At 38.3% G+C, this 22575-nt stretch overlaps 1 protein-coding gene across 1 annotated transcript in view; it reads right to left on the bottom strand.

Annotated features, from left to right (window-relative positions):
• Window positions 1-4952: 4952 nt before the first annotated feature.
• Window positions 4953-22575, bottom strand: part of HSPA4 (heat shock protein family A (Hsp70) member 4) — a 47869-nt gene continuing 30246 nt past the window's right edge. The window contains 12 exon segments of the mRNA NM_001048016.1: window positions 4953-5194; window positions 5410-5571; window positions 6606-6725; window positions 9271-9378; window positions 10421-10546; window positions 11443-11595; window positions 15110-15199; window positions 16443-16624; window positions 17671-17804; window positions 18440-18546; window positions 19062-19213; window positions 20443-20519. Coding sequence (NP_001041481.1) covers window positions 4991-5194; window positions 5410-5571; window positions 6606-6725; window positions 9271-9378; window positions 10421-10546; window positions 11443-11595; window positions 15110-15199; window positions 16443-16624; window positions 17671-17804; window positions 18440-18546; window positions 19062-19213; window positions 20443-20519 — 1615 coding nt within the window. The 3' untranslated portion in view covers window positions 4953-4990.

Raw genomic sequence — 22575 nt, 5'->3', positions numbered from 1 at the left:
AATAGACCAGTATACTTGAAGGTTTTAAGCGCAACAATAACTTGTAACAGTAACTTGTGGTAAGAAAAGTTATTTTAAGTGTTCTCTCCCTCTCCACGGATACAGGGCTCCAAATCTAACAGTATACCTGGCCTTCAAAGGATATAAAATCCAGACACAACCAGGGAAAAGGCCCAAACACAACTCTGCATATTCTTATTTTTTTCTGCTTGTTGTACTTGATTCTGGGAAATCCCACTGAGGAGTTAAAAGTGTGTAACCCTCCCATTCTCCCTCTGTCCTGGGAGCAGGTGCCAAAGGTGGAGTGACAGGGTCAGGATTAGCTTGGCACTTACTTGCCTGTGGCTGTTGGACAAACGTAGAAAGCAGTCTTCACCTTTCCCAGTCATCTGAGGGCTTCCTTTCCCTGATCCCTCAGTAATTTACTTTATCTTCTCCTCTCCTGAAGTGTTCCTACCACAGCATGACCTGATTTCCATTTTGTCTCCTAGCCTGAAGAAGTCACCTCATTCATTTCTCCACCTGTGACAGCTACTCCGAATAGCAGTATCCAACTCACAGAAGTCAGGGGCACTGAAGGTCATTTCCAGACTGTTCCAGCCAGAAGCAAGGGAGAAGCCCCCAGGGAAGGAATGCACTGTCACCTCCAAAACAGCCATGGTCCCCAGGTAAGTGATGGGAAGAAGCTTCATTTGCACAGTAGACTCAGGATGCTGCCCAATCTCCTTTCTCCCCCAGCTGATCTGTCATCCCAACTAGCCACACTTTTTTTAAGGTTTTATTTATTTATTCATGAGAGAGGCAGAGACAGAGAAGCAGACTCCCCGCAGGGAGCCCAATGCGGGACTGGATCCCAGGACCCTCAGACCATGATCTGAGCCTAAGGCAGATGCTCAACTACTGAGCCACCCAGGTGCCCTGAGGCCACGCTTCTTGACCAAGTACTCTCCAACTGCAGCTTCACCACACACCCCTGGAGCCCAGCTGCCATTCTGAATGTGCCCACACAGCACCTAACCCAGCTGGCCACTGCCACCTCTCACTTGTCACCCTCTTGTCCCTAACCTGCCTCATACAGGGTTGCTCCTCTCTGGCAGCTTTTTTCCTCCATAGCTTCCACTTGTTCTTCCTGACATATCCCAACTCAAGCCTTCATTCCCTAAACCAGGAATGCACCCCAACCCCCAAAGCATCCTTCCACACCCAGTACAGCTTTGGGATCTCTCAACTCCATCTTACAAGACTTCCTAATCCTTCCCAGCCACACTCACACCAGCTTGTCCATGGATTCCTACAGTCTTGAAGTTCTGCTTCTTGATCACGTCTGCTACTCTAGGTTCAAAAGCTGGGAGCCATTCTTTCAAAGAATTTTTTCATTACAAAATTCCAAAATGCTTATAACAGAAATCTTAGAAAATATTAACAAGCTAACATGGACAAACAGCAATCACCCCCAAATCTATCTTAGAAGGAAACCACTTCATTCTGAAACACCCATCTCATTTTAGGTTTTATGCAAACATATTTCATGTTCCTTCCAAACATGAAAAACTGTGTGTATATTGTTCTACAACCTACGTTTCTCAAGTAAAAATACAATATTCTTTGTTAAAGCCATTTTTTAAAAAATGATTGAAATCCATCAGGTCCACAGAAGAGTATCAAGAGCGGGATCAACAAAACCTCGAGCCCCTGAAGCCGGCATTGCACGGCCATGTCATTATGCCACAGAGCTTAACTACATTCCCAGGTTCAAATAGCGGAGTTCTACTTAGAAATCTTTCCTGTTCCTTCAGTACCAGGACCTACTATTTCCCACTTCATTCAGCTCACTCCCTCAAACATGGATTTTTAATGTCCCACTATCTCTAACTTCCAGGCCCAACTCACTCTGCATACCTCATGTGCGCATCCTTAAACTCTGACACTGTCAGGCTAAAGAATCTATAGCCCCAAGATGTCCACACACCAGAATTCTTATCTCTCAACTACCCCGCTTCCAACAGCTCTACAAAAAAAAAAAACACTTCAGATGGTTGGGGGAAAAAAAAAAAAAAAGCCAAAGGCCACTGGTCTAATGACTCTTCATGAATCCTCACCAACCTCACTCACCTAGCTCTGAAGTTCTTCACGTCAAGCTGAAGCTGCCACATTGCAAAACCTTCACACCAGCCTGGGCTTCACCTCCAACACCTTCTTCCTCAATGACATGCAGGGCACTGGCTCCTCTCCTTGGTAAATAGGACTGTTAACTCTCTTTCCACATAACCCAACACCCCTGTTGCCCTGGATGACTGCTAGCTGGTCCCAGGTTTCCCACTAAATTTACCACTTGCCTACTTCTTTCCCAAGGTCAGAAACTCAAAAAGAAAGCCAACCTTGCTACAGACACATTTGTTGAAGGTGGCTGACACAGGCCCTACTGGTAGGACCTGGCAGTTCAGCTCCTAGTAACACAAAGCACTGGGACTGTTAAGTGGCAGGACTCCAGGAAGTTAGGTCCCATACCCCTCCCCCATAAGGGCACGAGACCCTATAGTTAGGTGTCTTCTGATGGCTTCATCACCTTTTAACACCACCATCCCACATTCACACCAATACACATCTGTGTGTGCGCGCGCGCGCACGCACACACACACACTACACATACAATGGTGGCAAGTGTTACTAGTACACTCCAGGCCATAACATTCTTTAAACAGGCAGGCCTCAATCCTGGCACTGGTTGGTCCTCAATGGGACCATAACCTACCTTCTGCTGCTGTAAAAACTCTCAAAGGGACAGACGATGCAAGACATGGATTCCTACGTACCAGGGAACTGGGCCAAGAAGATTCAACATGTGAGAATTTGAATACAGAAAAAGATCAACTTCTTGCCACCCAGTGCGCTACCTCAACTGTTCTTCAGACAAAAGCTTTCACTGAAAACAAACTCATACATACACACACACACACACACACACACACACACACACACCTTTCGTTAGGAAATTAAGGAAACCATTCCTGTGAGTGTAAGACAGGTTTTTTATTAATTTTTCCTAAACTTGTCTGTTTATTTAATGTTTCTCTTAGTGTAAGAACGTGACCTGGAGCTTTAACAAACCAATGTGGATATTATAACCTGGATAAATGCTTGTCTGCAAACAAGTCATCAATTATCACACTCTCTGGCCTGACCTCCAAGTAAATCCAATTGGTCTTAAAGCCTGTCTAAACAGAGAGCAAGCAGACCACATCATCTTATTCTAATTTAAACTTCAATTTCACCCCCATCCCAACACCCATACCCTCCCCCACACAAAAAATTTTCTTAGAAGAAACGGCCATCACGGACTGAATCAGTTGCATAAGAATTGGCTTAATCCTGCAGCCAGCACGCCAAGTAGCTACTGGCCTCATTGCAGGCCAGCTGGAACTCAAAGCATGACAGGTACAGAATGGACAGACACTCTTAAGAACAGGGCCAAGTCCTGGTGCCACAAGGCTTCCATGTGTGCTCAGACATCGACATAAATACACTTCCACCTTCCTCCTCTAAGCAGTTTCTCTATAGCACTTCAGAACTTGGTAACACTAAAATTGTTTAGTGCAGAGATGGACAGAAACTTATCCTAAATAGGCAAAGTATCATCTTATTTCTAACATAGGCCAAAATTAACAGAGAGGCACTCTGTTACATAGATAACAATTATTACAAAGATCCAAAAGGTAACCAACAAAGCTTATAACAGTTTCTAAGGCAGGTACCAGCTATGGCCCCTAATATAGGCTTCCCTTGGAGTTTCCAATATGCTTCCCTCCTAACAACACTGCCATAAAGGGCCGTCTCAGGGAATGCTTTGGTGCACCTGACATGGGCCACACAGTAAGAATGCAGTGTTGCTCAAGTCAGACACCATGTTCTTTAACACTAATTTCAGACTCATCCAGTACAATCCAGTGTATCTTAGGCTTTTGTTTTTTTGTAGATTTTTTTTGTAAGATCTGTCAGCTGTTTGACACATAAATTGGCAGGTTCATGGCAGGTATTAACATACAAGTGATTGTGAATGAGCTAAAAAACTTTTAACTCTTGTCCTAGGACTTAAAGCTATACCTCAAATTTACACAGAACATCTCTCACCTGAATAAGCAGGCCAGGATACAAATCTTTACATCATAATTAAAAATCAATTCCTCAGCTCAATTTATCATGCCTATATCCAACAATACATCTATCCAATTCTAACTCTCCAAAGAGAAAATTATTTAGACTTGATATTTGGGGTATTTGTGAATGTACTTTCCAGAACATACTTTCTCAGGAAGAGCCTCCAGGTCCAAAATCCTCAGTTATCAACTTGCTACAGGTGAAGGGGTCTATTTTCCCAAGAGCAACACATGGCATTTTAAAGAGGAGCTCCTTTATTGGGAGGCAGGGAGAAGCAGGGGTGGGAGTCTAAGTGGAGTGGAAGTGCAGCGTGAAGGAGCTCAAAGCACACCTCTCATGTTCTGCTGTTAATCCATGCCATGCCCTCAGAAAGAGGAGGACCCCAGCCCCATTCCCACACCAGGTGGGGAGCCTTCATCGCAATCTCCACAACTGATTTTTGCAGCACAATTTCGAGAGTTCCTGCCACATAGGTCACAATGAAAAGTCTGCTTAACAGCTAGTCAGAGCCTTTGCTATAGCTCAGCTTTCCAAAACAAACTTATCCTTGTGTAAGCATGATTAAACATAAAAGGAGTGAAGCAGAAGCTCGGTAAGTAAGACTAACTGGGCTTCTAAATAGTACCATTATGAAAAAGATACAATGCACTTAATTTCTGTATCTAACTATTTAGAAGTCAAAATGCTCCATACATTACCTATATCCCCGCCCACGAAATCCCCTAAAAACTGACTAAGAAATCTCCAGTATTTGATTGCTCTAGTTGATATTTAGAACAAAGTTGACAACTTAAAGCTTTATAATAGTCTGTTTTAATATAAACAATTGTTGGAATCAATCAATGTCCATTTCAGGAAGCTTCTTGTCTGAATCCGAAGGCACAGCTGTATCTGTACCCTGCTCAGCAGCCTGGGGGCCTGGGCTGTCTCCTTGTCCGTCCACTGGTCCATTCTGCTCTGCGTTTTTTTGCTCCTCTTTTGGAGGTTCCACTTTGGGTTTGGGCTTTGAAATTATAGGGCCACAGACACTCATCAGCTCCTAGAATGGCAGAGGAGAGAAAATTGTGGGTTCTTAAAAATAACAATTTTACATGACATTTTCAACTAAACCCAAGTCCACCCACCTCCCAACTAGAAGCCAGAAACTAAGAGGCACTAATAAAGCTTCCTCCTAAGTGTTGCTTTAAGGACCATTAATAATAAATAACAAGGCTGACAAGAAAAGACTATTAAATATTCAAAGCCATAAATTACCTTAATTTTAGCTTCAATTTCTTTTGCCTTGACAACTGGATCCACAGTCAGACTCTGCTTGTTCTGCAGATTCAGTTTGTTATTCATCCACTCCATGGCCTCATTCGTGCTTTTTTCTACCTTCAGCATGTCAGCAGCATCCAAATGGTCATACTGGTCCTCCTGCAACCAGGAAACAACCAGGCAAGTGTCAGAGGATGATAGTCTCCCCAACCCAAATATTACCTAGTTCTTTGCCGTCTTTCAAAAAGGTAGTCTTTCCAAAAATGAAGCTCATTCAGCCTCACCATCCAAATGGACATTCAATTCCTTAAAAAAAATTCAATAAAGAAAAAGTAACGACAATTTTTAAACCCTCAGGAAATAGACTTAAGGGCCAAAAACTTACATAAGGGTAGCAATTAAAAGACTTCAATGGTATAAAAAGCACCAGACACACAATCTTATGTAGGTAATTTCACAAACACAACATTACAGGTCATGAGATGAGAGAGCAGAGGTTTAGGCATGCTACTTGGGAACCAAAACAATAATTAATACAATTTTTTAAAGATCTCTCAGAAGTAAATTTTTTTAAAGAATAAACAAGCCCAATTTTCTCACTGACAAGCCATCAAGAACCTGGAGTCGAGTGGAGCAGTTAGGAACCCACAATTTGTGGAGTCAGACCTCAGGCCACACCTCACTTCCTCATAGTAACTCTAGGTGCTACTTAAAGACAATGAGGCTAAAAAAAAGTTAGACGTTACCTGTAACTACTGACAAGACTACCTACACTTCATTAAGTATTCTGCGGATTTAATTAAATAATGCATTTATGGAATGTATATCACAATGCTCAAAAGTGTTCAGTAGTTTACTGTTCAGACAGTCTAACATCTACATAACAAACCAAACTATATGCCTAATGGTTCTCAGAAAGACCAAGATAGATGCGGTTAAGTCACTGATTAAGCACTTCACAGCACGACAAGGAAACTGAACAATACTGCTCACTTCCTGATTTCACCTATTAAAAAGAGTAGCAAATCCCAGGGTTCTTAGTAAGATTCTATAAAATGATACACATTACACTAACATCCAAAACAAAACAGTATAATTAAAAAATAATTCTAAAAAACCAAAAATTGCTATGTAAATGCCTCAAAACTTAACTCTACCAAAATAACAGTAGGGAAAGAAAAAAAAATAGATACCTTGTTTTTGAAAGAGCTGATTACTTTCATATACTGTTGGATTTGTTTCCCTAGTTCTTCAAATAATTTTGGTCTTTCTTCAGATTCCTGGAATCGCATCTTAATAGGTTGACCTAGATTCTTAACAGAAGAAAGAATGCTTAAACTATCAGAGTAGTATCATTTCTACTATTACTGAGATATACCATGGATTAAAGTACATTTTGCCTCGATGTGCTAGATGTAAAAAGTTCATCATCACTCCCCATCCCACTGAAATATATTCTAAGGCTAGATATGAAAATATACCTCTATACTATTCCTTATGGAGCCACTTCAACTTGTCACTGGAGTCAAAACACAGTAGGGAGACAACCCAAAAAGAGGTGCCTCCTGATAGAGATACACAAACCTAAATACGAAGCATACTACAAAAAAAATTTTTTAAGAACTAATCTGATGAAGCCTCTCGTTCTAACCATCAATGTATCCGATAATAAACAGCATAGAAATGAGTTAGATAATAATAAATAGCTCAGAAATGAACATCAGCAAATCCAGACTGGGTGAAAATCTGACCCAGAAAATCTGATCTAGTTTTTTATTTTTATTTATTTATTTATTTATTTTTTATCTAGTTTTTAAAATAAATCAGTAAGGGAGCAGAAATGATAGAAGAACTTCACAGATTTAAGAGAGAAAGCAATAAAATGTACAGTCCTCATGAGGATTCTGAGTCATAAACTAAAAACTTATAAAACAATTGGAATTTGAAAACTGAATACATGGTGATATTAAACGTGATCTATTAAGGAGTTTTTTGAATGTGATAACAATACAGTTTAAGGTTACATTTTCTTTTAAATACATATTGAGGGACACCTGGGTGGCTCATGGTTGAGCGTCTGCCTTTGGCTCAGGGTGTGATCCCTGGATCCTGGGAGCCTGCTTCTCCTCTGCCTATGTCTTTGCCTCTCTCTGTCTCTCATGAATAAATAAAATCTTTTTAAAAATATGTATTTAAGTATTTTCAGATTAAATATAACATAAAGGACTTTCTTCAAATAACTGGGAGTGAAAAGGAGCAGAAACGAAACAAAATTAGCCATTTGCTGACTGTTGTATTTTAATGTGTTTGACATCTCCCACAATTAAAAGTAAAGCAAGAGATTCCATGAAAGGAATCTCACTGAAAGCTCTTGTTATCTTTCCAGAATGACAGGAAAACCACATGCACTGTCCTTAAGCAATTCTATTCCAGAGTTTAAGCACAATGGCCCAATTTGACAGGAAAGTAAGTAATCTACAGAAATGTGAGTTCTTCTAGCACATTTGCATCCTTCTGCAAAGGCCTCAATCTTACACCATTTTTTATATTTTCTTAATAAAGTTTTATTCATATACCATTACTTCATTTAGTCCTTAACTTGGAGGAAAGGCAATGACCCTGGACATGCACTTAAAAACTTACTGTACCAAGAAAGAACCAAGGATCTTTAGACCTTCAGCCTGACAATCTCCCAACTCAGCTACTGTGGCACATTCATTTTTTTGTACTTTTAACCCTAAGGTTTGATGATCAAGTTCTTTAAATACAAAACCAGATGCTTTCCTTTACTGAAAATCAAAGCTCTATGAACAACCCTTCCCCAGCTGTACTGCAGGTGCCTTTAGGGCAGGTTACATCTTTCTAGTCTTTCAATCTCCACACCAAGGATGCAGTCTCCTTCAGGGAAACATTTTAAAGTCTAAACTCAAATTTTTAGAAAAATAATTTTGTTAACTATAAGGTTCTAAAAATAAGAAAATGACCATTAAGTGATAAAGGGTATAGTTCTTCAATCACTTTCAGCCTGTCTTCATTACTTGACACGAGACTTCCTCTCAATTTTAAGATAAATCCTTGGATATGGGGTGGGTTAGGGTTTCAGAATACCCCTGCTTTCAAGAACCATTTTTTTTATTTTTTAATTTTTTATTATTATTTTTTTTATGGTGAAAAAATTTAGATTTAGATTTATAGCCGGCTGGACTCAGTTTAGATGATCCCAATTTTGTTGGCAACATCCAAAGCATCATAGTCAGGAGCCAGTCGAACATATGCTTTCTTCTCTCCATCAGGCCTGATCAAGGTGTTGACCTTGGCCACATCAATGTCATAGAGCTTCTTCACAGCCTGTTTGATCTGGTGCTTATTGGCCTTGACATCCATAATGAACACAAGTGTGTTGTTGTCTTCTATTTTCTTCATGGCTGACTCAGTAGTTAAGGGGAACTTGATGATGGCATAGTGATCAAGCTTGTTTCTACTGGGGGCACTCTTTCGAGGATATTTGGACTGCCTTCGGAGACGCAGGGTCTTGGGTCGTCGGGAGTGTAGGTGACATGAGGATCTTTTTTTTGTGACTGTGCACGCCTTTCAGCACCGCTTTCTTAGCTTTCAAAGCCTTTGCTTTGGCTTCGGCTTTGGGAGGGGCAGGGACTTCCTTCTTCGCCTTCGGCGCCATCTTCGTGAAAGGGATTCCCTTTTTTTTTTTTTTAAAGCACTCAGAAGAAGTGCTCTCCATTCTTCTGCTTTATTTAAGTAAGCTCTAGGCCCAACCTTGGGCTTCAATTCACTATCCCAACATCAAGAGTCCTATGCTCCACCGACTGAGCCAGCCAGGCACCCCCAAGAATCGCTTACTTTTAATTCCGCCAATTTATCGACATAAACTTGCTTTGGCTGGTCTTCTCCATCCTCATATAACCAATTTTCAGTATCTTCCAGTTTCAAGGTAAAACTGTTACGATCCTAAATATGAAGAAAATATTATGATTAGGTCAATCAAAAATCAACTGATTGACCAGTGAAGTCACAGGCAAAGACTGCAATATCTGAATTTGCTTTAAAGTACAGGGCAGGGGGCTGCAGGGGATTGGGGGGCAAGGGTGGACGAGTGACACAGACAAAAATGGCAATGTTGTTTTGCTTGCTATCTACAGATGATTTTATCATGCTCTCTGCTGTAGGGGATAGGTTTAAAGTTCTGGATACATCCAGATATTTGAAAATTTCAGAAATAAAAACTGCATTTAAAAATATGTAAGCTATTAAAAAAGTAAAATGTTAAAAAATGTAACCTACATAACTAAAATACTATATTGTCTATTTGAAAGCTTATAATAGGGCAGCCTGGGTGGCTCAGCGGTTTAGCACCACCTTCAGACCAGGGCCTAATCCTGGAGACCAGGGGTCGAGTCCCATGTCGGGCTCCCTGCGTGGAGCCTGCTTCTCCCTCTGCCTGTGTCTCTACCTCTCTGTCTCTCTGTTTCTCGCTAATAAATAAATAAAATCTTAAAAAAAAAAAAAAGCAAGCTTATAATAAGTAGCTCTTAAAAGTTCTCTTCACAAGAAAAAAAGAACTTTTATAACTATGTATAGAGATAGATGTTTAACTAGACTTACATGATCATTTCATAACATATAGAAATATCATTATGTTGTACTCCTGAAAATAATATGTCAATTATACCTCTATTTTTTTTAAAAAGTGAATTAAAATAGAGTAAACACGAGAGAAGAGTGATGGCTGACTTAAAGAAAAAATCGGTAAAAAAAAAAAAAAAAATCGGTAAATAAAAGCATGGGAATGTATCAAAACGTGATGCATTAAAAAAAAAATTATGCATGAAGACAAGCCTTTGGGAAACACTGGACTAACAGAAATATAAAAATTTTTCCCCAAAAAAGGACATCTTTAATACCTGACTGTGTACCTACAACTGCCAGTAAATAAGCCTACCACATTTAAGGTTACTCCCAGAAGACACCTAGTAGGTAGGCACATACTTACATCTTCACTCACAAACTTCTCGTACTCCCCACTAAGCTTGTCTCTCATCTCATACACATATTCTTCCACTGCATTCTTGGCATCATTCCTCTCCTTCTCCAGTTTATCCTGCATGATCATCTTACCCTGAGAACAGTACAAATTAGATATTCAGACAACTGACACAATGTCCTCTTAAATATTAAGTACTGTAATTATAAAAGTGAAGAATCCTTCTTCCCCAAATCCTCTTAGTTCTGAGAATCATCCAAGAAAGGAGATGTGAAAGAATTAGTCTTCAGTAAATTATGAAGCTCAACTGTGAGTTCTGTGGATGTGCACAGAAAAAAAAAAAAAAAAACAGTAATAGAAATATCAAGATTTAAACACTCAAAAGCAAAAATAAGGAAAAGAACTTAGGAGAACTTTAAGAAACAATTAGCTCAATGTCACAAGGTAGTATACTCTGCTGTAGGATTACTCTGCAATACCATGAAAAGAAAAATGATGTACATAGTATGTTACAGTTCTATAAAATAAATCTAAGATCCAAGGGATACATGATAAAAAGAAAACCTCCAAGACAATAATTAATTCAGCAATTTGTGCACCAGGGGGCCAAGCCTTGCATCACTCACCATAACAAGAGCTCAATATTGACTAGCAATAGAAGGAATAAATAGAACAGCACTACCACTAATGCTTCCATTTCTCCTACTGATCAAAGTCTATGACCCACCACTTCAAACATCCTGAGCTCCCAAGTGAACATACACACAAAACCCCAATATGAACAATACCACCCCTAAACCAAAGACATAATGTCAAAGATCTCTTCAAAGAGCTTCTAGCTATACAGACATATTACCATTAAAGAATTCTGGCATCACACGGTATGTGCCCTTGCAGTACCCAAAAATCTAAAATTATTGCCTTCAAATCCAAACAACTGAAAATGCATAGAAGTCTCTAGACCAAGAATTTCAATGCTAAGGCCACATTGATTGGTTAGCTTATTATCCTAAGAGACCTGAAATAACCACCTCATTTTCAATGTACAAGTTGAGCATCTCTCTGTCTATCTGCCACAACAGCTGATTCTCAATTGGCAGGTCCACAGTACTGGTCTTCACTTTTGCCTTCTTGGCTTGAGGTGGTTGGTCCATCTTTTTATCTTTTGATGCAGCTTGAGAGGTCTAAGATAACAAGAAATCATTATTAACACACACGTATGCAGACGATCTTAAACTTCTAAATGGGTCAGGTTTCAAGAGCCCTTTTTGCTTTTTTTCAGTTGTTCTCTAATGATCTAAATAACCTGAAATGACTACTTATAATATCTAGAAAGCTAAAAACATAAATATTATATGAATAGTCAAATCCAGAGACTGTGAACTGGTGCAGCCACTCTGGAAAACTGTGTGGAGGTTCCTCAAAGAGTTAAAAATAGATCTGCCCTACGACCCAGCAATTGGCACTGCTGGGGATTTACCCCAAAGATACAGATGCAATGAAACGCCGGGACACCTGCACCCCGATGTTTATAGCAGCAATGTCTACAATAGCCAAACTGTGGAAGGAGCCTCGGTGTCCATCGAAAGATGAATGGATAAAGAAGATGTGGTTTATGTATACAATGGAATATTACTCAGCCATTAGAAACAACAAATACCCACTATTTGCTTCGACGTGGATGGAACTGGAGGGTATTATGCTGAGTGAAATAAGTCAATCGGAGAAGGACAAACATTATATGGTCTCATTCATTTGGGGAATATAAAAAATAGTGAAAGGGAATAAAGGGGAAAGAAGAAAAATGAGTGGGAAATAATCAGAAAGAGACAGAACATGAAAGACTCCTAACTCTGGGAAACGAACTAGGGGTGGTGGAAGGGGAGGTGGGCAGGGGGTGGGGGTAACTGGGCGACAGGCACTGACGGGGGCACTTGATGGGATGAGCACTGGGTGTAATTCTATATGTTGGCAAATTGAACACTAATAAAAAATAAATTTATATTAAAAAAAAAAACAAATCTAGATACAGAAAGTAATGTTGGGTGCCAGGGGTGGGGGAAAGGAAGATGCGGGAATGGGGAGTTGCTGTCTAATGGGCAGAGTATCCATTTGGCAAGATAAAGTTCACAAGACTGCCTGTACCACAACGTGAATATACTTACTACTACTGCACTGTGTATACACACGACCTCTCATAATCCCACCATCTGCACATCACTATTAAATCTTTTCCAATTTTCATCCATTCATCTAAACGTACATATGTGCATATGAAATTAGAAGGTCAAGGGTATGAAATTTTTATAGTTCAGAAACACATTACCATTATGATTTCCAGACTGTATCAATCTGCCATTGTCATGGAAGGTGAAGCAGACCATCCACCATGCCCTGGCCACAGACCAGTATTTGTTTACCATCATCTATTGTTTTCTCTGGGTCAATAACCTTTTCAACAATACTTCTTCACATTATCTCATCATAATTAAACCAACATCTCTTAATATTTTAATTATTTTTTCTCTCAACTAATGGGATTTTCTAGTTTCTTCCAATTTTATATTACTTATCTATCTGTACAAGTTGAATGTATCCGTCCTCCTTTGTGATTACTTTCATTGCTTTCATGCTTTCAAAGCCCTGCATGATCCCCAGACTGGAAAGATAATTCATTCCAGTTGTTTGTTTTCTACTTAACTTTCAAACTCATCTGGAACTCAATGTGCTGCTCTATGACATGACGTACAATTTCAAAGTCATTTCTCCACCTCCTATCCAAGTTGTTAGTTTCTAAATTTATTTAGCATTTGAAAAAAAAAAATCAAATAATATTTATTTAGCATTTCTATTTCACTATATACTAGGAAAGGCACAAGAAGCCTAAGTAAGAACCACCTCCCTAAAATCTCCCACAGCCCCACAACATATGGTAGGGGGAAGCAGCTCTCCTTCCTCCTCACCAGCTCTCCACATACACATCAAGTATGTTCTCTCTCACCCTGCTGCCCCCAACCACACAACATGAAGGTTTTCACCCTGAAAAAGGCCTTTCCTTTTCCTCTCCCCATTATTTTATTTTAAGATTATTTGCACAGCCAAAGCCAAGTAATTAAAATTTATTAACTGATATGAAAATGAGTTAACAGGGCAGCCCAGGTGGCTCAACGGTTTAGCACTGCCTTCGGCCCAGGGTGTGATCCTGGGGTCCCAGGATCAAGTCCGGCGTCAGACTCCCTACATGGAGCCTGCTTCTCCCTCTGTCTGTATCTCTGCCTCTCTGTGTGTGTGTCTCATGAATAATTAAATAAAATCAAAAAAAAAAAAAAAAGAAGAAGAAGAGGGAAAATGAGTTAACAGACTAAAGCCACCTACAGGCTCTGCCAAACCTTTTTAAATGCCACAATCAGAAATACCTCACAAAGTGAGACTATATATTGCAATGTCATAATGTGAAAGAGAACAGGTTTTCAATACTGACGCCAAACTTAAACATGAAAACTTGGAAGTCAGAATTAAAAAACAGAATTGTTGGGGTGCCTGGTGGCTCAGCAGTTAAGTATCTGCCTTTGGCTCAGGTCATTATCCCAGAATCCCTGCTCAGTGGGGAGTCTACTTCTCCCTCTCCTGCCCCTCCCCACTGCTCATGCGCTCCTCTTCCTCTTATAAATAAAAAAAATCTTAAAAAAAAAAAAAAAAGAACAGGATTGTAAAGGATTCAAAAATGTTAGGTATTCATTTAAATAACTACTTGGGATAAATATACTATTTATACTATTTACAAAATACATTTAAATACTTTTATTTAAAACACTATCTTTAAACGAAAGAGTCAAAGAGGTAACAATATTTGAAAACATTTTGTCTCATTTATCAGTAAAGAATAAATTATGGCTAGGATGACTAATAGTAACAGTCACTCAGAAACCAACATGAACCAATCAATAGCCTAGTAAAACCACAGTTTATGAGTGCATTCTTCCCACATACTAAAGGGACTAGAGTTCAAAGTTCTTGTCAAATATACTTTCCAAACCCACTACAAAATCTTGCTGAAAAACCTCAGATATGGGGGCACCTGGGTGGCTCAGTCAGTTAAGCAGTTAGACATCTGCCTTCAGCTCAGATCATTATCCCAGGATCTTGGGACTGAGTCCTGCATCCGGCTCCTTGATCAATGGGGAGCCTGCTTCCCACCTCCCCGTTTGTGCTCTGTTGCTCTCTCTCTCTCTCAACTAAATAAATAAAATCTTTAAATAAAATGGAAAGTAAATTAAAAAAAAAAAAAAAAACTTCAGATATATTAAGAACTCCTAATACGGTTGACCCTTAAATAAAACCGGTTTGAACTGCACAGGACCATGTATATACAGAGTTTTGATAAGTAACGGTACAATGCTGTAAATGTATTTTCTCTGCCTTTATGATTTTATTAGTAACATTTTCTTTTCTCTGGCTTACCTTACAATAAGAACATAGCATTTAATACTGAAGAGGAGTTAATCAACTATCTTATTCTGATCAACAGAAGAGGCCATAGTGAAGTTTTTGAGGAGTCAAAACTTATATATGCAGATTTCCTACTGCATGAGGGTCAGCACCCCTAACCTGCACATTGTTCAAGGGTCAACAATGTACCCTCTAAGACACAGTATCTGTGAAGAGATTACAAATCCTACTCTAAAACACAACTTGTACCTCCATTTCTTCAGACTCTGCCTTATTTTCTGCTGGCGTCTGCTGTTGCTGCTCTTCAGCATGAGGTTCCTCCTGGTCCACTTGCATCTTCTGAAATACAGGTCACGTCAAATTTCAAAACCAGGTAATACTAACAAAAGACTAAGCAACCCTCATGGAACATTGGCAAAATTATATGGTATCAAACTCCTGATCAATTACCAGCCATCAGAATACCCAGACTTACATTCCAGCTATGACATATATGTTACCTACTAACAGGGAAGTTTTCCTCTCTGGATCTTAGTTAATAAATCTGTACAATGGAGTAAACACCTGCCCTACCCCACCTGTATGCAAACAAGAATGACTGTAGATCTACTTTGTAAACCACAGGAATACTCATCTTATGGAATAAGACAATATTTAACACAATGTTTCTGAAAAGTGCAGGATTCCTTGTAGTAAACTTCTCTCAGAAGTCTCAGCATTTTCAAGCAGTTTTTAAAATTAGTCTTTTCATCCTCATAAGTACAACCACTGTCCATTAAGGGAGGTGAACACCTTGAGAATTCTGTTCAAAGAACAAAGATTGGGGATGCCTGTGTGCCTCAGTCATTTGACTTGGTTTCACCTTACATCGTGATCTCAGGGTCATGAGACTGAGCTCATGTCTGGCTCCCCGCTCAGTAGGGATTGTACGTGAAGATTCTCTCTTCTTCTGTGACTCCCTCTACTCAAGAGCATAGGTGTGTGCTTTCTCTTAAATAAATCTTAAGACAAAAAAAACGAAGCCTAACAATGACAAAGAAGGGGAAAAGTTTGTGGAGACCTGAATCATGGGCTCTCAAAGTTTGCAGCACATTAGAATGACCTCAGAAGCTTCTAAAAGGGATATCTGGGCTGTAACCCAGACCAATTCAAGATCTCTGGAGACTCAAAACATTTATAGTTTCATAAAACTTGATTTTGATGCACCAAAAGGATGACACCCAGGGCTTGAGTCCAATAAATGAGTGTAAAATCAACTTATGAAAATAATAAAAAAAAAGAAAGAAAATAATCAACCAAGACTCAAAGCATTTTTCAATAATGAGAATCAAAAACAACTCAACTTGAGAAGTACATAGGGTCTGAAAGTAGAAGCCAAACTACATTCCATCTCTATTAGAAAGACTGCATAAAGCCTCCTGCTATTTCACCAACACTGGGATAAAGGGACACAACGCAAACCCACTCTCATCAGCTCTGTCACAAGGTTCCTCCCTTGTCACCTAATCAAGTTGTTACAATTTAACAAGTCATCTCTACACCATTATAAATGGTTTAAAATGGTATAAAATATCCAGATTACCTCTTCCTCCTTTGCATTCTGATCTGTTTCCATCGGTTCCTCGTTTTCCTCAAACTTGAGCACTTCCACTAGAGATGCACTGGACACACTGAAGATGCCATGGACATTTACTCGAACCTTGACTTTCACTTTTGAACTGGAGCCATCAGATTGAGGAGTAACTTTCTGAACTAAAAACTGAGCTAGGAACATATGAAGCAAAAGAGAACATATAACCTAAGAGGACTAATTTAAACATGAATATATGCCCACATTGCCAGGTTATGCCCATTTCTCAGTGACAGGTCAGTAACATGACACTTAAAGAGAAGTACTCTTACAATCCTAAATCATCAGATTTCTCCTTCTTCTCTCATAAATACTCAAACTCTTAGTACCTTGACCCAATTAAGGTCTCAAACATCTCCTAACTCTCCAAAAATTTCCTGACCTCTGGTCCCTTATTCTAATTCATCTTTATATGCCACTGCAAGTTCCTTTTTTTTTTTTTTTTTCTTTTTACCAGTTAAGTTCCTAAACCTAGGTCACCTCTCTACTGGAAAAAACAAAAAACAAAAACCCAGTTATTCCACACTGCTTCTGTCATTTATCAGGAAATTGCCATACACTGAGTCAGTTACTGTATCAGAGTCTTACTTATGTTTTTTAATTCACAAAACTCTGCAAAATTTGAATTATCATTCTTATTCCTGCTTTACAAATGAGGAAAACAAAGTGGGTTAACTTTCCCACAGTGTCCAAGTGCCATTCAAGATATTCCTAATACTTTACTCATGTATTCTAAATCCATAATGATCATGCAATTCCAGTACCTCTCCTCATCTGGTAGAATTTCCAGATTTTAAGAGTTTCTGAGGGTCTATGAAGACTCTAGCCAACATGACATAACAACTGTCTAATGATTTTCTGTGTACATCTGATAAAACTCTGTTACGGTCAAAATGGAATTTAACTCCTTTGCAGTATCTGTGTACTACCACATTATGTACAAGGTATACCCACTATATGTATTAACCAAGAAATACTGCTCACACAACAGGAGATCCACTTAAATAATAAACACTCTACTAGTACTAAACTGGTCACAAGACTGAAAGAGACTTTTTGTGTGTGATTTAAAATGCCAAATTTCAGAATATTATACTTGCTCTGCTCTCCCAGTTCTCCCAAGTACATAATGTTTCCTTTTTTTTTTTTTTTTTTTTTTTAAGTTCCCAACTCTACTTACCTATAGCAGGATCTGGATAAGGCAAGTCTTGTGGAGAGCTATAATAGGCCTCAAGAGTAAAAGGTTCCTTTCTATAAAATGTGAGTACTTTAGAGAAAGGAGCAGAATGATTTTTTGTAAAGACTTCACAGTCACTAGATGGAGGAAAAAGACAAAAATCACACAATTAATATATTCCTCAACACTTACCAATTGATTCTACATTTGTAATTATTGCATGGCTCTAGTTATTACTCTTCTCATGCTCTCTCATCTGGCATCATTTCCAGGATATAATAGGTTCCAAGGAAAAAAAACTTATATGTATCTCTAAAACTATATATGAAATCAGTTTTAAGAAAAGAAATATAAAATATTCAGTTAAGTACGTAAAAGGCACCAAATACTTCAGCAGGATCAATTATAGTAAACTAAGGACACAAAATTATTCAAGACTAAAGTAAGGCATCACTTTGCTTCATGCACTGTAATGAAATGTTACAAATCTTAGAAGTTGAAATAAAAGACACTATTTTACTCAGACTTAACACTAAGTTAACTGTTAAGTATAAAAATAATAAATTTGGGATGCCTGAGTGGCTCAGCGGTTGAGCATCTGCCTTCAGCCCAGGGTGTGATCCTGGAGACCCAGGATCGAGTCCCACGTCCGGCTCCCTGCAGGGAGCCTGCTTCTCCCCTCTGCCTCTGTCTCTGTCTCTGCCTCTCTGTGTGTCTCTCATGAATAAATAAATAAAACCTTTAAAAAAATAATAATAATAAACGTTATTACCTTGACCCTTCTTCAGCAGGAGAATTCCATCTCAGAGATATTGAATACGGTACTACATCAGTTATAGAAAATTCTCTGACTTTGAAAGCAGGCGATAAGATTGCACACTACAATAATAATTTTTAAAAATTCCATTATGACAAGTACAGACATTATGAACTGTTACTATGAAACCTATAAATAATGACTTCAAAAAACCATCAATAGTTTTTAAGTATTTACATTAATAATTTAATGATGTGTAAGTAAGCGGTTTTAAAAACTTCTATCATATGTCAAGTTAACTATTATCTAGCCATTACTTATCATTTTTCCATTAACCCGAAACCTTTATTTAACTGATGTACAATCCTACTTCATATATAGACGATAATATGCCAAATTCTAATATTATTTCAGGTTTATCTATGTTTCTAGTAAATTAATTCAGCTCATTGCATGTTACAGAGTACAATTCCATTTATCAACACTACCTATAAATCTGTTGTAAAACTAAAATTTTAGAATCTTACACCTAGAGATCTTGAGCTAACCTCAGAGTATAATAAGCTAGTTACAGACAAAGCAATGCCTTCTTGGTAATGACCTATAAATGGATGGTTACCTGTGAAAGAAAGCTCACCTGCAATGCACAGCCTCTAGTGACAGCTTCATCAGCATTTAGTGTTGTACTAAGTTCTTTACCAAAAAATTTGCTGATCTTCTCTTTCACTGCAGGGATTCGTGTCGCGCCACCAACTATCTCCACTGCATAAATATCTTCTTTCCTTAACTCTATTTTAAAATGGTTAGAATAGACATTGAAATTAAAACAATCCCTAAATTAGTATTTTACAATAAAAGAACATAACATTAACACAACAAAATTAACATAGATTTGTAACAAAACCCCCCACTTTCACCCCCTCACCACCACCACCCATACACACACATACACACACACAGGTGGCCTCAGAAAACAAGGAGGTATGTTTTGATGCACCAAGGAGCAGGGGCAGTTGTGGCACGATATTGGGACTTAGGAGGACAGTGCAATGGATACTAAATATCCTGTAGCATAAAAACCCTGTCATCTCTGAAACAGTCCCACACAAAAAATTGTTAAAACATCAATAGTTAAGCTAGCCACAAAGAAAATAAGAGGGCCTTGAAATACTGAGTTACCACTGACATGGCATGATTCAAATCCCAAGAAGCCACATCAGCACTCCATCCAGAGCATAGATATAGTACAGATTATGAACAAGGGTGCAGCCTCCTCCTAAGAGAAGTAAAGAAGGTGCACATCAAAGCTCTTCTCTCACTCATAAAATACTCTTAACACCACCTGGTTTCCAGGCGACATTTTATGCAACCAATACTGCTGATGTGTTGAGAAGGGCTATTTAAAGAAATGGGCCATACCAGTATGGAAGAACATGCCAGTTTGCCATAAGCACTCTGATTTAAGAGCTGACCTTTGTCAAGATGACAGTACATCTTAACACTCTGAAATACTTAGCAACCAACATAACAGTGAACTCCCAAGTAAAAGTATGCTGATGGTTTTAGGAAAATTAGTGACACGTTCCTAAATCAAACTTCTACTTTTAGCTAGAAGGAAAATTAAAGCATCCTGTTAAAATAACTGTGGTTATCACATCCTCCCTTGGCTGTATTTCTCAGTCAGCAAAAGATTCACAGAAAAGCATGTACAACTACTACAGGCAGCAATGCAAAAGACAATTTTTACCACTATGAAATAAATGAGATGTTTATATTCATCTTTGAATCCAAATTAGCTTTCTTGAGAAAAGTATTAGATTTCCCTGGACACCATTATCAAAAGGGGTGGGGCTGGGGGTGCTCCAGAGGAAAGACAGACATAAAAAGAAACTTAATATAGCAATGAAGTAGTAGTTTATACAAGGAAAATTTGTATACCTTAAAAAAAAAAAAGTAATAAACAACATGTTCCAAAGAGCCTTGATTATAACAAACAATTCAGTCACAGTAGGACTTACTGGCTTGTTCCAAAACACTACGAAGTGGTGGCTCCACTCTGGCTAAGAGATCATCACACATCTCCAGAAATTTGCCCCTATGAAAAACACAGCAATAGATTTAAATCACATTCCACTTTTAAGTGGGGGAATAAATAGCTATAATCAAAAAGGCAGATAAAAGTATTGGCAAGGATGTAGAGAAACTGGATGCCTCGTACATTCCTGGTAAGAATATAAAATGGCGTGGCCACTTTGGAAAAGAACTTGGCAATTCCTCAAAATGTTAAACATAGTGTTACCATATGACCCAGTGACTGCACTCTAGGTATATAACCAAAAGTGAAAACGTATGTCTACACAAAAACTTCCACATAAATGTTCTTCATAGCAGCATTACTTACAACAGCCAAAAAAGTGGGAAAAAATCCTAACGTCCATCAAATAACATTCAGGAATAAAAAGGAATAAATACATTAAGAGAAACTGATAAATGTTAAAACATGGATAAACTTTTTAAAAATTGTGCAAGGTGAAAGCAGTCAATCAAAAAAAAGAACATATATTATATGACTCCATTTATATGAAATATTCAGAAGAAGTAAATTCCAAGAGACAAAAAGTAGATTAATGGCTACCTAGGGCTGGAGGAGGAACAACAGATGATGAAGAGATAGTTCATGACATAATTTCTTCTTTTCCTTTTTTTTTTTTCTTTAAATACATTCTATTTTTTGTATCAGTTTTAGGTTTACGGAGAAATAAAGTACAGAGAATTCTCACAAACCCCTCACTTTCAGCCCTCCCCAGTTCCCCTACTAACATCTTACATTACTATGATAACATTTCTAACTGATGAGCCAATACAAGCATGTGACAGTATATATTAGAGTTCTATAGGTTTTGACAAATGTATGTTGATAAGTATCCAGCTTGATAGTTATCACATGGAAGAGTTTCAGTGCCCTAAAAATCCTGTGCTTTACCTATTCATCCCTCACTTCCCCTGAACCCCTGGCTAACCACTGATGTTTTCACAGTCTCCATAGATCTGTCTTTTCCAGAATCTTTTATCATTGAAATCAAACAGTATATCACCTTTCAAAGTGGCTTATTTTGCTTAGAAGTATGTATTTGGGGGTCCTCCAAGTCTTTTTATACCTTGATAACTCATTCAGGGTTTCTTTATGAGATGATGAAAATATGCTATAATTGGGTTGTGGTGATGGTTGCCCAATTTTGTGAATATACTAAAAACCACTGATGAGACACTTTAGAAATGTGATTCTTATGAATTATATCACTGAGGTACAAAATGTACACACCAGAATGGCAAAAATTTAAGACCACTTATACCAATATTGGTGAGGATTCAACAACTGCAACTCCTACCTGTTGGTGAGAGTTTAAAATGAGTTTTCCCTATTAGCAAAAAAAAAAAAAAAAAAAAAAAAAACTGGAAAAAGCCAGCGTCCATCAGGAGGGGAAAACATTAAATGTACAATGACACAACTACTCAGCAATACATAAGAAAGAATAAATAAAAGATTAAACTAAATGAATCAAATTTTATGCTGAGCAAAAGAAGCTTTACCCAAGACTGACTACACACTGTATGGCTACTTTTCTAGATGTCCAGAACAGGCAATTTTCATCTCCAATCCCTTAAGATAAAAAGTTCCCATCAGCAGCTACCCCTGGGCATGAAGACCTGGGGAAACATTTCCGGACATGATGGTCTGTCTCCTGAGACAACTGGCCAGTTGTCAAAATTCAGCAAAGGACCACTTCAAGCTTCAGTATGTCATGATATAAAAATAAAACAAAAAAACATAAAACAGTGAGTTCTGATTAATATGCAAGCTTTAGAATCTGGAGAGAAGTATACAGATGGATGTCTGCAATTTATTTTGAGGTGTATCAAAAAATAAAACTGGTGGGATGGATAAATAAACACAGGATGGAGAAATGAACAGGTATGTGATTAAACAGGTAGAATTAACGTTATAAATACAACCAATGGCATGATGAGGATGTTCACTAAAAAATTATTTTGCTGCAGATTTGAAAATGTCCATCATACAAAAACAAATAGACTCCTGCAGAGAAGAGCCTAGAAATTGCCTATGGCAATAGCAGTCATAAAGGCTTTTA

This window comes from Canis lupus, chromosome 11 (assembly GCF_011100685.1).
Source record: "Canis lupus familiaris isolate Mischka breed German Shepherd chromosome 11, alternate assembly UU_Cfam_GSD_1.0, whole genome shotgun sequence".
In the NCBI taxonomy this organism is placed as follows: Eukaryota; Metazoa; Chordata; class Mammalia; order Carnivora; family Canidae; genus Canis; species Canis lupus.
The sequence above is the reverse complement of the archived record's forward strand: the minus strand, read 5'-3'. Positions and strand labels throughout refer to the sequence as shown.